Raw genomic sequence first — 16,195 nt, forward strand, 5'->3', positions numbered from 1 at the left:
AGCGCAATAGCCCGTAGCGTTCCCATATCCAACCCCTCGAGAAGTAACTTTCTTTGGTAATTCTGGCATAATAGCTTTGTGCTGTTCATGCAGGTGCTGCGTATCATGTGTCACCCATTTGATCCCGTGACTGCGCCTTGCACGTGCCTTGGATGCCTTGGATGCCTCGGATCTCCAGGTTGAGCAGCTGAGGAAGAGCTGAGATCTCCAGGTCCGCTTCATTTTACTTCTGATCAGAGTGGTTTATCGGATCGTCCATCAGACGTGGACTGAGTCGCAAGATGACCGACGTCATCATCACCGAAAGCCAGTTCAAGCTCCCTGATGGGTTCCAGGTCTACCACAAAACATGGGCTGTCCGTTTGCTCCCTCCTGCCATTGCCCGTGCCTGGCACTGAACTGACATCTGCCACAGCCGACGACTCCCCCGGTCGCAAAACTGATCCACTTTCATGGCTTCAGCGACCACATCAACAACACGTATGATCTGTTTCCATCATTAGCCCGCCGTGGAATTTTCTGCACGGGAATCGACCAGCGTGGTTGGGGTCGGTCCGCCCAGACAAAGGCCGACCGTGGAAACACTGGCCCGACCGCGGCCATCCTGGCCGACATGGCGGCCTTCATCGAGGCACAGTTCGAGGTGCCGCCAGATGTTCCGGTCTTTGTAATGGGCCATTCGATGGGCGGAGGTTTGGTTGCCACGCTGGCCTCGACCCCCAAGTATCAAGAGCTCGTCTCCCGACTCGGGGGGATCTTGCTCGAGGCTCCGTTCATCGGGCTCGACCCGAAGCAAAAACCCAGCATCATTACCGTGTTCCTGGGTCGGCTGGCCGGAAGGCTCCTACCGCGGTTCCAAATCGTCCAGCCCATAAAGGTCGAGACGGTTGTGCGCGATCCCGTCGTGCAGAAGACGCTGAAGGAGGATCCCCTCAACCACGCCACCGGCACGCTGGAGATGTTCGCCCATATGCTCGGCCGGGCGGCTGATCTGACCTCGGGCAAATTGGTGCTCAATGATGGCGTCAAGTCGGTGTACGTAGCTCATGGGACGGCAGACCAGGTTACCAGTTACGATGCCAGCAAGCACTGGTTCGACGCGCAGACTGGCAAGGTCGCCGACCGGCAGTTCAAGTCATACGAGGGATGGAGCCATCTGCTCCATGCGGACCTACCCGAGAACCGACAGGTGTTTGCCGATGATGTCGCGGAGTGGATTCTAGCAAGAGTATAGTTGGGTACCGGTCGACTTTCTGCGCTTTTGTTTGATATGGTTGCATATACGAGGAGCTTCTGCACTGTGTTGAGCCAACCGTGCCATTCGTCTCCCACTATATATCCCTCTCGATAGAGAATACACTTCTATTCCTGCGGACCATTGTCAATCCCCCGAGTCTCCCTTTCGACCTTCTTATCCCCCAGAGACACTCCAATCTCCTTGATCACAAGCCACGCAGGTAGCAGAGCGATGGCCCACAAACCGAAGTTCAGGTAGGTGCTGCCCACAGAGCTCATGATCTTGACACTGTCCAGGCCATACTACAGGAGTCAGCAATAACATCGTACCGTCGGGGGAAGTGGCATACCGATACAGCCTGCGAGGCCGACTCTGTCCCACGTAGGAGACTGGCCATCCGGACAACCTCTTCTTCACTCGACGCCAGATTGCCGACGACAAAGAACCTAACTTGTGAGCACAGACCCAAAGACCGAGGCCGAGACAGGATACATACAGATACATGTAATTGAGCTGAAACCCCGCAACCCAAAACAGATACAGCGCAAATCCGCGCCCAAAGCCAGCATCGGCCCAGTCATACGACGGCAGCGTGCGATGGTACTCGGTCACGATCACGGTCGCCCAAACCCACCATGCCCCCTGCAGGCCCAGCACCACGAAAAAGGCTCCGCGGCTTCGCGACCGCAGCGACAGCTTTCGACTGTCCAGGAACGCCCCAAGCAGATTACCCACGATCAAGGCGATGATTCCGGACAGGAACGACCCGAGGGCACGGGCCCGCACGGAGAACCACAGCGACAGAAACGTGAACATAACCGCCTCAGTGAAGACAGCCTGCACAATGAGCGGGACGATCAAGAGGAAGTCGCGGCGGATGAACAGCTTGGCCATCGCCTTGAGCTCGTACAACGGACTATGCGAGATGCCCAGTCGGACGGGGAGACCATCCGTCCGCTGCACCCGCGACGGCTTATTCAGCAGCAGCGCTGCAAAGGGACCGAGAGCCTGTAGGGCGATAAACACCAAGTAGACCGTGTACGAGACGCTCCCGGCCGTCGACCGGTTCGCGTTGATGCCCAGGTTGATCGCGCCGCCCAGGATCTGGCCCCCCACGCGGAAACTCAGCCAGAAACCCAGGAATCGGCCCTGATTGTGTGGCTCCGGATACGACAGCGCAATCGCCCCCTCCGCCATCCAGAATAGGCCGGCGGACAGGCCGCACAGCGCCGCGCCGAGCAGGACGAACCATTCCGTGCCGAAGCGGTTGTTCGTATACAGCCCTGCCGCGTACGGGGCGTATCCCATTGTCCCGATCACGAGGGTCCATTTGATGCCGACGAGTCGCACAACGGCACTGCCGAAGAAGCAGGTCACCACCATCAGACAGAAGGTTAGTGCGTTGGCGGCGTTAACGAGGTAGGGCTTCTCTGCACCCCCTGCACCGAGTGAGTTCATGGCGCCCCAGATGCCGGGAGCAAGGAAGTTGCAGAGACCCAGGATAAGGGCGTTGTAGAAGGTGGAGCGATACCATTTTACTGTTTCGTTAGAGACGACGGGTTACCAGAGGGGGGGGGGGGTTGACTTACCAGGATGCTTCTTTGGCTCTGGCGAGATGCTGCGAGCAACTTCCTCGTCCGTGGGACGGGCTTCTTTCTCAATTGCAGTCATGTTGGCGTTGGTAGAGCTAGCTTCTGATGAAATGTTTGACCGTTCACGCAGTCGGTGTATTGCTTTATATGTCTAGCGTGCGATGGCGATATCGCAAATTATCAATGCAGAATGTGTCCCTCTAGCTACCAAGCATGTCGAACTAGCATGACAGGCTAAACTAAAGATAACAATTTTGTCGACAGTTGTTTGCGGCCAAATCTTTTGAGTTCGGAGCTTGAATAATGTTGTCTTTGCCCAGGCGGATTACGTGCTCGCACGGCATTTTAGCAAGGATGATCAAGGTGAGGGGAGCGCACTCCAGTAACCGTTGGCCCTATCGTCGACATGATTGAATCCTTGAACTGAAAATTACAAGGCTTGGTTTCGTTCCTTGCTTTGTGGAACAGTGCGTGCGCTGGAATAGCTGCACCTGGCTCAGGCCCGGTTCGCTCGAGTTTGTCCAATTAAACATACGCTTCAAGGTCTGAACAGTACAGCCTGATAAATCACATTTCATCCGAGACCACTAAGAACGAATTGACAACTACTCTGCAGTGTGAATCGGCTTCTCTAATGACCGGACCAGACTAAGACAGCTACTCTACTCCCGATCTTCTGGGTGAAACACCAACGCCCGAACCTCGATACTCTCCCGCGGCGCCTCACCCTCCGTCGCCGGATCGACAAACGCAGAATGAGGCACTCTTCTCGCCCGTCCGTCCGTCTTGGAATCAAAGCATTTGATCAGCGTCACCAGCTCCGGCGGCTGCGCATACCGGAAGTACCACTTGAAGCCGGGATTCGGTCGCACCGAGTACGTCTCGCCCACCCGGTTCGGGTAGATGAGTTTGGTCGGGACGAGGTCATCGTCCGGGACGGAGTGCGCGTCTGCGACGGCCAGCGGGTCCTTGAGAATAGTCCGGATCGGCCGCCAGACGTTGATGATCTGGTACCGGCCCTGGAGGAGTTCGGGGGCTTCGTCGGGGAGGTGGTACGAGACGCGGTCTTTGCTGGCGGCGTAGGACTGGTCGATGTGGACGCGCTGGACGGGACCGCGGAGTTGGGCGGCAACACTGCGTTCGTCTCTTGGTTGGCGGCGGATTGTATGGTCGAAGATGAAGATTTTGGATGCGCCGGTGCTGGCTGTTCTGTCAGTATCGTTCCTGAGGGAGGATGCTCTCACACTCACGCATCTTTGAGCAACTGCTCTACCTCGGGGTAGTACTCGGCTTTGATCTTCTCATCGTCGAGAAAATCCTTTTCCTTGCTTTCATGATAGTAGAACTGGAACCCGTTCTTGTCTAGCGTATACTCCAGCTCGTGGCCGCTGACGTCGTGGATGGTCACAGGCAGCGTCACCGAAGGCCGGTCGTAGGTCTCTGGCTTACCGACATAGCTCGGGGCCGGAGGAGAGCCATCCTCGTTTTCTTTGAGGAAATTCAGAGTAGTCTGCACATGGTGTGGTGTGTTTGAAGTCGGAAGGAGAGGCGCTCTCTGAGTTTGAGACTCATGGGTCGTTGGGAGTTGAACAGCTGCCGATGCCATGTCGATGTCTTTCGCTGGTAATTGCTTCTGAATCTGATCGAGAGTGATGGTATGAATCGGCCATTCATTGAACTGGTCTTATATCACCGAGTTCTCTTGCGGGGTAGCATTTGTCAGACCAGCACGTCATGGCTGCGAGTCAAGCATCATCTTAGCAAGCATCAGATGCTGATAAATAGGAAATACGATGATTGGCGCTCAACCCCTGTGACTGATGAGTCGCTCTTCAGGATGCTGTACATCTCCAGAGTGACATGTGATGCTTGCAGAAGGCAAACAAAAGCCAATGAATGCATTTATAATATAGCCCGTACATTTCTAATCAGTCCATTGTGCCTGGATGACGGCCTGACTGAAGTAGTGACTGGTTTGCTGACCTACGTCTATGATATTGTGCTCTTCGTTCTGAATCTAATTCGGATAATCCGTGTGTATCTATAGAAGAACATGGTTCTGACTATGACGGCTGCAAGTTTCGTTAAACGGAATCAAAATCACTCAGATCCATCGGCACAAGCTAGAGAATATACGACGGCACGAGCTTCGTAACGCTGGTCCCATCGTCCAGCACAGTCACGTCTTCTTCGAGTCTGTACCCCCCCCACCGTGGAAGGAGAACGGTCCAGACGTACCAGTAAAGCACCCCAAAGAGTAAACTGTATCTGTCAGCCAGTTCTCGAACAGGAGGATAGACTTACATGCCGACGCCCACGACTGCGTATGTTGCGTAGAAAAAGCCCACATCACCCTTTCTGTCTGGAGGAGGAATAAAGGGCGCCACCAGTAGAGCAACGCACACGATGATTCGGAGCCAGACCGCAGGAAGCCATGCCTTGAACGGTCGTGTAATATCAGGCTGACGTCGTCTCAAGACCAGCAAGCCAACCGCAATAGCCAAGGCGAAGATCTGGCCTGGATAGCCCTCAACGTCGAGAATGAAATTGTAGACGTCTCCGGGGGGCGGAAGTACAATCACCAAGAGCGAAGGGATATAATGGACAATCAGGCCGCCCAGAGGAGAGTTGAACGGGCGAGATGATGAGAGCACGGAGGCGAAAGGGAGAAAGCCCTGTCGAGCAATCTCCTGATTCACCCGGGCCTATACCCGTCATTCATTGTATCTCCAAGTCATCAAAGCAACTTACCCAGGCAAACGTGACTACCATGACATTTCCTGCGGCGGAAATGGCAATCGCCAGAGGGAACAGAGTCCTGCCAACATGCGGACCGAAAACGCGTTCGAACAGGAGAGCCCCGACGAGCTCCCCACTGTTCTTGATCTCGTCGATGGGGACGACGAGAAAGTAGGAGATGTTTGCCAGTAGGTAAAGACCGCAAGCCGTGACGAGAGCGGAAGGACAGACAGATTTGACTGTCCGGATCGGATCCTGGACTTCGTTGAGGACGTTGTTCACATTATTCAGCCCAGCATACGAGTAAAACACTTTGAAAAGGGATGTGGAAAGTAAGCTCCAGCTCCAGTTCGATCCTTTCCATAAATTGTCCCACAGAAAGACGTCATATCCTGTCCTGCCCGCCTCATTCGACATGGACATGCAGGGTTCCTCCCGGCGAAAGAGTATCACCCAGAGCCCCGTCAGTGTCATCGCGGCAATCATGAAAATCTTCATCCATCCCAGCAGGTTCTGAATCCATATACCGGTTTTCAGGAAGCACCCATGAACAATGGTAATCGCAGTCATAAGGCCTACCGCCAGAGCCTTTTGCTGCGACTCCGTTGGCTCAAAGCTCAGAGCGAACCAGGTGTACTTGGAGAATATAATGCAGTTGCTCGCCGTAAAGCCCAATAAAACCGCCTGCACGGCGATCAACGTTGACGCCAGAAACCGAGGACGCCGATACGTATACTCGAGATAGACCTTGTCGCCACCAGACCGAGGGAGCATACAGCCAAACTCCATCGATACAGCCAGGCCGCATGCTGCGAGCACGGTCCCCACGAGCCATACCAGGAGCGCCAACCCAACGCTTCCCACAGATTTCACAATTGACCCTGGGGTTGCGAAGATGCCACTGCCGATGACGCGCGATATCACCAGGATATAGGCGCTCGTCCATGTAAGGTTGCGGCCGTAGGGGGCTGTCTCGGGGATTGGGCTGCGGCTCGACACCGGACGCCCATTTGTCCGGATGTCGTGGATCGACTCGTAGGAAAGAGTTTCATACAGACCGGACGTGGGGTGTAGGAGCGATTGATTTTCAGAATCATCCATCTTGTGTACTTTAGCAGCCGTATGGGACTTCATCCTGTCCCTCTCATGCACACCAGTTCCTCGGATAGCCTACCTCACCTACATATACGCGTTACTGTGCAACATCAGTCTAGGCACGCCATTGTTGGCCGCGGTTGTGTACAGCTCAAGCATTAATAATGCTGATCTGACCGTGCCATCCCTGCAGATGCAGCCATAATCATAGACTCATTCTTCTTGTGGCAGATTACAGACTTCGAGGGAGGATGTTTACCTGGCTCCAACGTTCATCTTGACTCACAGGACTTACCAGACACATGCTAACCATAATGTCGTCGAGGAATTCTCTGCCCCTACCGAATAGCATTTGCAAATTTGCATTTTGTGTTTCGCAGATACGTCCTGATTTTCCGGGTCTGCTGCGATCAGCGCCATCATCAGCCCTAATCACATCATCGCGGTCTTTGCAGATGTTGGAGAAACCGTTTCCCCATGCCGCCGCGATAAGAGTCAACCGACCCCATAGCGACGAGGTCGATGGCGAGGAGAGTATTATAATGGCGAAAGCACGTTTTTGATCCACCAGGGCAAAGTATAAGAGGATTCCCTCCATGGAGACACCGAACATCAGTGGTTGAGATGATAACCCTCGTCTCCTGAACCACTGTTGAGCCCTCATCACGCAATCATAACCCCGCCATGCGCCATATGGAGAACTTGCCTGGAGAGCAATGAAACACGACAATGTACACAGCGATATGCGGAGCCAGAAAGTCAATACCTGATGGGGAAAACCGCAGATAATATTTGGTCAGCGTGTAAGCGCACGGCGTCGTAGTGGTGTTTTGATATCCATACATTAATCGACAACCACCTCGACTCCACGCCACACCAGGAGAATCCTTGTACGCTGACAAAAATGACTACGGTATCTACTTACGTCCGAGTCAGTCGCTTGGAAGAACCGCTATTCCGTCGTCGCTTGTCTGCAGGAAGAGCACCGGAGCCTACCACCACACATCGACTCGACGTCGCATCAGACACGAAGCCACAGAAGAAGCAACAGAGCGCTCTGTTATTGAAGGGCATAGGGGAAGACTATACTCTTGTAACAGACCATGACATCCCTGCAGTCTCGCACAAAGATGAGATCTTAGTCAAGGTACTAATGCAACTGGACTGCATTGAATGTTCTAACGATTCTAGATCATGGCTATCGGATTGAATCCCATCGACTGGAAAGGGCCGTAAGTATTCCCTTCATCCCAGAAGGCCATTTCTGACCTTTCAGTGCATACAACTTTGGAATCCCCGCCCTCCCATGGATCAACGGCCGTGACTTAGCTGGAGAGGTCATTCAGGTGTCCGACGGCTGCTCCCGTCTGCGAGTCGGTGACATCGTCCTCGTTCCGTCCACGGATTACCGCGATATGCGCAAGGCTGCATTCCAGGAATATGCAGTAGCGACACATTTCAACGCCGCTCGCATTCCGCCGACAGGCAATATACATGCCTCTGCGTCTTTGGGGGTGGCCTTTGTTGCCGCTGCTCTGGCGCTGGGCGTCTCTTTCGGGTTGGACTTTGGCCGTATTCAGAGATGTCCGGGTCCCGACCTTCCCGGAATCCTCTTGCAGATCGACCGCAAGGAGCTTCCGACAGATATAACGGATGAGTGCTATCGATCATCTTCGAAAGCGGAACGGATAACGCCAGGGGACTGGCTTGCAATCTGGGGAGGTGAGCGGACACCATCTCGATGATGGCGCTAGGCTAATGTAGTCAGCATCCACAACGACGGGGTATATTACTCTACAGCTTGCCAAACTAGCAGGATTAAAGGTCATTTGCGTGGCCGATGTAGCACGGCACGGTGCCAAACTCCTCGATGCTGGAGCAGACCTCCTCGTTGACCGACACGATACCGCAAGAGCCGCGGAGATCATCCGCGGCGTAACCAAGGAAAGGCTGCGGTATGCTATTGATATTGTGGGCAAGGACACGGCCACGCTCTTGCAGCAGACCCTTGATTCTGCTGTGCACGAGGATGGCTCGCATGCGCATCTGCTGGGGCTGACTGGGCTGCCGAAAGAGAGGGACAGCAGGATCGTCTACCATACTGTTCCAATCAAACTGTTCCATACCTCTCCTGCAGTGGGGGAGGCTATGGTGACTTGGCTCGAGGAGCTGCTACAAACCGAGACGATTCGATTGCCGGAGATTATACTGGCAGACGGAGGACTAGAGGGTATCAACGCTTCCCTGGAGGCCTTGAGACAAGGAAAGGCATCTGGGAAGAGAATTGTCATGAATTTACGACGATAGACAACGATGTGGTGTTATAGAACAATTCTAAACAGATAGTCAAGTCTACAATAGATATTGGTAATCGGCCATTCTGTCCACCAGGCTTCGCAATAATAATAATAATCTCTCGACACGGCGGAACCCCTAATGGGACCCTTGAAAGAGGATCCAATGGTTTAACAAAAGATTACACTCAGTCCCGATAGGCGTTCCTTTTTTCTCATTTGCCGTTTCTTCACAATCAACGCCAAGTGTTGCGCAATTTGATCTCCCGGGCACGAATCCACCGCCCACTAACATCATCGAGGGCAGCCTCAATCCTGTCGTGCTTTTACTAGGCACCGTTAGCAGATTACCCGACATGATATGCCCCTCTCACTCCTTTATCGATGGAGTGCTATGAGGGGTAAGTATGAATAGCTGTGTGGGTCTAATTCCGTGCTTTGCTTGAGTATACAAATCCGAAATATATCTACCCAATGCGACCGCGAAGAATTCACAACAAATCCAAATCCAATCCAGCATTCTCTGATTATTCCTCGATCAATCTCCGTACGGCAACATGGGCTCGGCACAGAAAAAGCAACTCATCATCAACGCGTTTGCCATGCAATCGCCCTCCCATCTCAATCCCGGTCTCCACCGGTACCCCTCCGACCAAGGGCACGACTACAAGTCCATCAAGCACTGGATCGCCCTGGCACAAAAGCTAGAAGCAGCCAAATTCCACGCCATCTTCTTCGCCGACGTGCTGGGCGGCTACGACGTCTACAAAGGTCCCGCCAACCTCGAGCCCACCATCCCCGCCGGCGCACAATTCCCCATCAACGACCCGCTATACAGCGTGTCGGCGATGGCGGCCGCGACGGAGAGCATCGGCTTCGGCATCACCGCGTCGACAACCTATGACGCGCCCTATGCCCTGGCGCGGCGGTTCTCGACGGTCGACCATCTCAGCAACGGACGCGTGGGATGGAACATCGTCACTTCGTACCTGGATTCCGCGGCGCGGAACTTTGGTCTCAACACGCAGGTGGAACATGATGAGCGGTATCGTATCGCGGACGAGTATCTGCACGTCACGTACAAGCTGTGGGAGGGCTCGTGGCGGGACGGCGCCGTCAACCGCAAGGATGGCGTGGCGGGATACGCCGACCCCAAGGCCGTGAGGCAGGTCCATCACCGGGGCAAGTATTTCAATGTGCCTGGTCCGCATCTCTGCGAGCCGAGTCCGCAGCGCACGCCGTTCCTCTTGCAGGCGGGGACCTCGTCGGCGGGCAAGGCGTTTGCGGCTCAACACGCGGAGGCGATCTTCCTGAATGGACAGAAGCCTGAGCTGGTCAGGCCGTCGGTGGATAGTATTCGCGCACAGGCGAAGGAGTTGGGGCGAGATCCCGCGTCGATCAAGATCATCGCCGGGTTGCTCGTCATTGTGGCCGAGACGGACGAAGCGGCGCAGGCCAAGTTTGACGAGCTGGCGAGCTATGGGGACCCCGAGGGTGCGCTGGCGCTCTTTGGTGGATGGTCGGGTTACGACTTGTCCAAGTATGAGGATGACCAGGACTTTCGCTTTGTCGAGCAGCCGGCCATCCGAAGCATGGTCAACCACTGGGCCAGTACTGTCCCCGGAACGGACGGTAGAAAGTGGGACAAGAAGACTATTGCCGAGTATCTGCGTCTGGGCGGAAACGGAGCCAAGGTAATTGGAAGCGCGCAGACGGTGGCGGACGAACTGGAACGATGGGTGGAAGTGGCTGATGTGGACGGGTTCAACTTCAGCTACGCGACCATTCCCGGCACATTGGACGATATCATCGAGTATCTACTGCCTGAACTGCGCCGACGGGGACTGTTCTGGGAGGATTATGCGGTCAAGGGGGGAACGTTGCGGGAGAACATGTATGGACTGAAAGGCCAGAACCGGCTGCCAGAGACGCATCCCGGCGCCAAGTACTTCTGGAGAGAGGGAGAGGAAACTCCTGCATATGCAAGAGACGGACAATGAGTAGTGTATACTGTATTGCTTGACCGATAATCCAACAGAAGAAGACCTCAACGGTATAACAAGAGTATATCAATATTCCACAATGCATATCTACTGTAGAGCAATATCACAGGAATCAAACATCCCACCAACCCTCGAGGTACGACCGAAGATCAATCGTCTCAGGCTTCTGCAGATGCGGCGTCAGGTCAGCGTCACTGTCCAATTCTCTCTGCCTCCATCCATTGCCAAAGTAGGCAAACCGATTTCCACTGGGATTGGTGTAGGTGTACTCCCAGTCCTCCCACCGGGGATCCCGTCGAATGTAGTTGAGATGCGCGGCACTCCCGGGGAATAAACCATGAATTCTCCCTCCCGGTCGACCACCATTATACCAGGAGCTACAGTTGTCGCTCCACACCGTCCGGGGATAAAACCGATCACAGTACTCGACAAAGTCGTCTGTGGCTGCTTTGGAAGGCTGTATCGTCCGGATGCCCTGGCTGCGGATCTTGCGGAGGAATTTGGCGACATAGGTGACCAGATTCTCGATACTGTTCGGGACACTGCCGCTGTGTCCGGTGGAATGAGGGCCTCCAATCCAGAAGAGGTTGGGAAAGCCCGGTGTTGCAACCCCCAGATAGTTGTAAGGATGACCGTACAGCCCATCCGGTTTCCATGCGCTCTTCAGATCGATGCCATTGGCGATGATGCTGAAGGGAGGCGCGTGGTCGACGTTGGCTCCGGTAGCGCAAATGACGACGTCGACCTCACGTTCTGTTCCATCTTCGGTGACAATTCCCTTGCTGGTGAACTTCTTGATCCGTGTCTGGATGTAGCTGACGTTGTCCTTGGTGAGCGCCTCCAGATAGCCTGGTCCCGGCGTGGGCCGACGGCAATTGGGTGGAAAGTCGGGGATGATCTTGTCTGCTAGTTCAGGCTTGTTGCCCACACGTTGCAGCATCAAGTTCGTCCATTTCTCACGCAGCTCCTTATTCTCGGGGGAGTCTTTGAAGATGGCCCCGAAGCGGGAGAAGTAACCCTGCTCGACACTCTTGCGATACTTCAGATACTTCTCGGGGTCTTTGAACGACTCTAGCTGCTCCGGAGAGAATAGATTAGGCTCTAGTCGTCGAATCCCCGTAGTGCCAAACGAATCGGCAATCCAAGTGCGATTTCGGGCGTAGTGATCGACGTGGGCTGCGATGGGCTGGATCGACGGGAGTACCTGCAGCCCTGATGCTCCATTGCCAATCAGTGCGACCCGTTTCCCCTTTAGCTCGACGTTGTGATTCCAGTTGGAGGAGTGGAACAGGTCGCCTTGGTAGTCATTGATGCCCTCGTAGTCGGGCAGCTTCCATGCATTGAAATGCCCGATGGCGTTGATCACGACGTCGAGTTTTTCCTCGTAGACCTAGAAACGTCAGTCATGTTTATTCACTGAATAACAGGAGAATACCTTTCCACTCTCCAGATCCTGCAGAGTAACTTCCCATTTGGCTTCTTCCGGCCGCCACACGACCTTCTGCACCTTCTGCCGGGGCCGGAGATATTTGTAGACATCGTACTTACGAGCGACACGCTGCCAATACTCGCGGATCTCATGGCCCTGAGCAAACTCTTCCGTCCATTGCGTGTTGGGCTCGAATCCGGACTGATAGACATGCGCAGGGATATCGCATCTCACGCCGGGATATGTATTCTCAAACCTGACAAGGTCAGCTACGCTCCAATTTCTCCTCCAGTGTCTTACCATGTGCCGCCCACATCGGCATTCTTGTCATAGATCCTCAGATCCAGTCCGGGCAGCTTAGCAGGGAGCAATACTCCGGCTGTAATACCTGATAGCCCAGCTCCAATAACCCCGACCTTGATCTGTCGAACCTCGTCGATGGGATGTTCCTCGAGCTCGAATGACGGTCTTACTGGCGGATGCGGTTCGTCGCCTTCAACAGACTTTACCTGACTGATAATTCCATTCTTATCGGCCAAGTTTCCGTTCTGAAAGGGCATCTCGGTAGCAATGGGACCATTCGTCGACATAATGACTCTCTTATCGGTGGATGATTTGCCACTGGCCCAGGCGGCTGGTCATTGCTCCTATATATCTACTGACTGTGGATCGTTACTGAAATGGACAGATCAACGTGTTATCACCAGATAATAGACGCCATCGACGATAGAATTGCGTTGATCAGTTCGAACAGCCTGATTCGGCCGTTGAGTGAGGAGTCTGCTGTTCTGTTCTCGGTGGCGGGGCCATCCGGCAGGTCACATCATTGCGGGACAGAATGGTGTCACGGTATTTAGTATCAGGGGACCGCATTCATGACATGGCAAATAGACTAAGTATCCGTTCAAATACAGAAATAAAAATTGCAAACGATACCTTACTATCAAAGGTGGCCGTAATCATGATAAGACCCAGTTTAGGACGACTGAATCCCCTGATCAAATCGCGTCCACATCCCATCAACCAACTCATGTCTCCTCACAGCCCAGCCGAATGTAGGATACGACTCCCCTCTGCGATATGCCTCGTATAGTCGCGCAATATCTTGACTAAGGATTGGCAAAGAATCCATTCGTCTTTGTCCACTTTGAGTTCTTCGACTCGCCCGGAGTCAGTATGAGAAAGCTCCAACTTGGTCTCGGGTGTGCCGACATTGAGGTATCCCAGGGAAGCCACTCGCAGCCAGCCTCTTTCGCGTTGAATGCGCCAGTCCAGTCGCGGCAGGCCTGGCATTCCCTGCGTACAGGCTGATGGTGCCGAACGCATCTGACTCTGTTGTGCCATGAATGAGAATGTGATCTGGAGCTGTGTTGCGCACTGGGTTCTCGACCACTTGCCCCCGTCCGCGTAATTGACAATGTCCAGCCGCGGACGACTGATGGCACAGCTGCTGGTAAAGGGTTTGAATTCCCCTAGGGCTGTCTATCGTCAGAATGTTCCATGTCCCCACTGTAGGGTGACGTACCGGAGATCACGGATTCTAGGGAGTGTCCAACATGGACATCATAAAATTTGCTCCCACCCTTCTGTCGAGAAAGATTCGGAGCTTCATACTCTCGGCGGCCACTTCATTCCCGCACGAGACTGGAAGGGTGCTAGACAGAATCCGGCCAAGGGCTCCTTCGTGCACCAACTGACGCAGCTTGCGGATAACCGGCCAGTAGGAAGCCTGTAGTCCGACATAGTCTTTGCGCCGTGAGCAGCTGCCAACGCAGCCATTCTCTTTGCCAGTCTAGATTGCGGTCGAGGGGCCATTCGACAAAGACCGTTTTGCCGGCCTCCAGACTGGGATGCACCGTCTGGAAATGGCGGTCGACTCGGACAACGCAGACAATCGATGTTATCAGGGTCATTGGCGAGGTCTTTTAGGTCACTATCATCCAACAAGCGTATTGACGGCAGAACACACCTTGTGGAGCCATACGCCTTGGTATCCTCTGGGAGGTTGTACTTTCTATAGCAGCCTGAGCTGACCGGACGGATGAGTTAAGCATCGCCGTTATCGTGAAGTGCTCTGATCGCTGCAGAAATGGGAGCTGAGCACTGGCTGCCCAAGCTGCGCCTTCGTAGTCCGTCGCACCAGAGAGACCGATCAGGGCAACGCGGATAGGGGACACTTCGGATTAATACAGGGCTATAGGAGTGTGGATGGTGATGAATGCTCAAAAAAAAAAAAAAAAAAAAAAAAAAAAAAAAAAAAAAAAAAAAAAGACGGAAGTGGCTGTTTTATACAGCCAGATCGGCTGGATATCACCCCGCTGATGATTCGAAATACCATATTGTAGGAGTCTCGCTGTCATCATATTGTTCGGGTGACAATTCAAGGAACTCTCTAGATTCTGGTTTGACCAACGAGCCTATGAGAAATCGACTGATTTGGGATAAGTTCAACCTACTATTTACATTTACTTGTCTCAGAGAAATATGAGCAAGAGCAAGATAGGCAAGAAGAATGAGAACATAAAGAGAACCATTCCCCCAAACGCCAAGATCTCGCAACCTAGGCATAGACCCCTCTGACCAGCTTCCAGCCCTGTCGATTGATATTAGAATTGTACGATGTATGAGGTACATGTAGGAGTACGCACAGCGTCTGCATGATGGGCAGTTTCTCATGTGAATCACATTGTTTTGTTCATCGTAGTCAACGGCCTCGTCCTCGGCGTCGCGGTCGAATAGCCACTGAACGGCATTGTCGCCATCTCGTTCACTGACATTTCTTAGTCATATAAGACACATAGAAAAGATGATATAACCTACTTATCATACTGATCAAATGGATGCATCGGATCATGTCTGACAGCAACGTTGGAGATTGGCGTGGCACCAACGTACAATTGACCGTTGATTCGGCCCACCTCACGGAAGAAGGAGGCCATTTCAAGGGTGGAAGTTTTCAAATGCAAATAATATGTAGATACTATAGTTTCTTGAAGGCAGCGGTCGAGTTGAGGTTGAGCGTAATGAAGGAGAGGGAGGTTGAGAGACGAGGGTTTCTGAGTTGGAAGCAGCATCACCTTATATAGTCGGGGGTACGGCTTGTATTCACTTTCCAAGTTGAGTTCTATTCACAATCTGCCACTAGTTAGCAGCACCTAGATAGATATTGCCACTGGCATCGGCAAGTTCGGTATAAAATATGTGCTACAGGCTTCCCTCGAGCCTAGGTCTAGAAGCGTGGGCACAACCCGGCTTGGGTTATCATAATCTACTGTTCAAGATGATGGACAATTTCGTTCAATTTCTCTGGTTAACGAGCTAAAAATGGGAGTCACATCAATTGATATGACTATATTTGACGTAAGCTCGGTCACAGATGGTTGGACTACAGGATCACAGCCACAGAGGGTTTTGAATAGCAGATGCAAAAACTCGATGTTTTCGGAACCATCGCAGGTCAAGGATAATAGACTGACACATTCCTATACTAAGAGAAAAGACCTTGGACAGTACAGGCATGCCACATCGTGGTCAACCCCTATATGGTACAGTGACAGAAAGTTTCACCCACATCGGTATCCCGAGTTCAAAACTATATCCGAATCGATCGACAATAAAAGTGGCTTGTCACCTTGGCTCTGCAGAACCACTTCGAGGTCGTATCCACCGCTGAGCTTCTTTCCAGTGCCTCGACAAGGGAAGGAACTGCAATATTGAACATGATCGAGATGGGCGTATACATTGCACGTCATATAGGTGCACCTCAATGCCCTTCTGGAGTTTTGTCAGATCGACGGGGGAGGACC

General features: G+C 53.2%; 8 protein-coding genes across 8 annotated transcripts; 3 read left to right on the plus strand and 5 right to left on the minus strand.

The window, feature by feature from the left end:
- Positions 1-281: 281 nt before the first annotated feature.
- AFUA_3G14990 (acylglycerol lipase) lies at positions 282-1,234 on the plus strand (the record flags this gene model as incomplete). The annotated part of the gene is made up of 2 exons (XM_749032.1): positions 282-356; positions 416-1,234. The coding sequence occupies 2 exons, from the start codon at positions 282-284 to the stop codon at positions 1,232-1,234; spliced, it is 894 nt and encodes a 297-aa protein (XP_754125.1).
- A 128-nt stretch (positions 1,235-1,362) lies between these two features.
- Positions 1,363-2,908, minus strand: AFUA_3G15000 (DUF895 domain membrane protein; the record flags this gene model as incomplete). The annotated part of the gene is made up of 4 exons (XM_749031.1): positions 1,363-1,539; positions 1,587-1,683; positions 1,734-2,775; positions 2,827-2,908. 4 exons carry the CDS (start codon positions 2,906-2,908, stop codon positions 1,363-1,365), a joined length of 1,398 nt encoding a protein of 465 aa, XP_754124.1.
- A 583-nt stretch (positions 2,909-3,491) lies between these two features.
- AFUA_3G15010 (uncharacterized protein) lies at positions 3,492-4,435 on the minus strand (the record flags this gene model as incomplete). Its single annotated transcript, XM_749030.1, has 2 exons — positions 3,492-4,029; positions 4,080-4,435. 2 exons carry the CDS (start codon positions 4,433-4,435, stop codon positions 3,492-3,494), a joined length of 894 nt encoding a protein of 297 aa, XP_754123.1.
- Positions 4,436-4,870: 435 nt separating this feature from the next.
- Positions 4,871-6,669, minus strand: AFUA_3G15020 (putative methionine permease; the record flags this gene model as incomplete). The annotated part of the gene is made up of 4 exons (XM_749029.1): positions 4,871-4,892; positions 4,966-5,091; positions 5,134-5,534; positions 5,581-6,669. The coding sequence occupies 4 exons, from the start codon at positions 6,667-6,669 to the stop codon at positions 4,871-4,873; spliced, it is 1,638 nt and encodes a 545-aa protein (XP_754122.1).
- Positions 6,670-7,567: 898 nt separating this feature from the next.
- Positions 7,568-8,970, plus strand: AFUA_3G15030 (zinc-binding alcohol dehydrogenase family protein; the record flags this gene model as incomplete). Its single annotated transcript, XM_749028.1, has 3 exons — positions 7,568-7,722; positions 7,940-8,385; positions 8,432-8,970. The coding sequence occupies 3 exons, from the start codon at positions 7,568-7,570 to the stop codon at positions 8,968-8,970; spliced, it is 1,140 nt and encodes a 379-aa protein (XP_754121.1).
- A 427-nt stretch (positions 8,971-9,397) lies between these two features.
- AFUA_3G15040 (LLM class flavin-dependent oxidoreductase) lies at positions 9,398-10,957 on the plus strand (the record flags this gene model as incomplete). Its single annotated transcript, XM_749027.2, has 1 exon — positions 9,398-10,957. Exon 1 carries the CDS (start codon positions 9,515-9,517, stop codon positions 10,955-10,957), a length of 1,443 nt encoding a protein of 480 aa, XP_754120.1. The 5' UTR covers positions 9,398-9,514.
- A 115-nt stretch (positions 10,958-11,072) lies between these two features.
- AFUA_3G15050 (flavin-containing monooxygenase) lies at positions 11,073-12,979 on the minus strand (the record flags this gene model as incomplete). The annotated part of the gene is made up of 3 exons (XM_749026.1): positions 11,073-12,350; positions 12,396-12,645; positions 12,690-12,979. 3 exons carry the CDS (start codon positions 12,977-12,979, stop codon positions 11,073-11,075), a joined length of 1,818 nt encoding a protein of 605 aa, XP_754119.1.
- A 448-nt stretch (positions 12,980-13,427) lies between these two features.
- Positions 13,428-14,443, minus strand: AFUA_3G15055 (uncharacterized protein; the record flags this gene model as incomplete). The annotated part of the gene is made up of 3 exons (XM_001481587.1): positions 13,428-13,867; positions 14,030-14,311; positions 14,359-14,443. The coding sequence occupies 3 exons, from the start codon at positions 14,441-14,443 to the stop codon at positions 13,428-13,430; spliced, it is 807 nt and encodes a 268-aa protein (XP_001481637.1).
- Positions 14,444-16,195: the final 1,752 nt, after the last annotated feature.

This window comes from Aspergillus fumigatus, chromosome 3 (assembly GCF_000002655.1).
Source record: "Aspergillus fumigatus Af293 chromosome 3, whole genome shotgun sequence".
Classification (NCBI taxonomy): domain Eukaryota; kingdom Fungi; phylum Ascomycota; class Eurotiomycetes; order Eurotiales; family Aspergillaceae; genus Aspergillus; species Aspergillus fumigatus.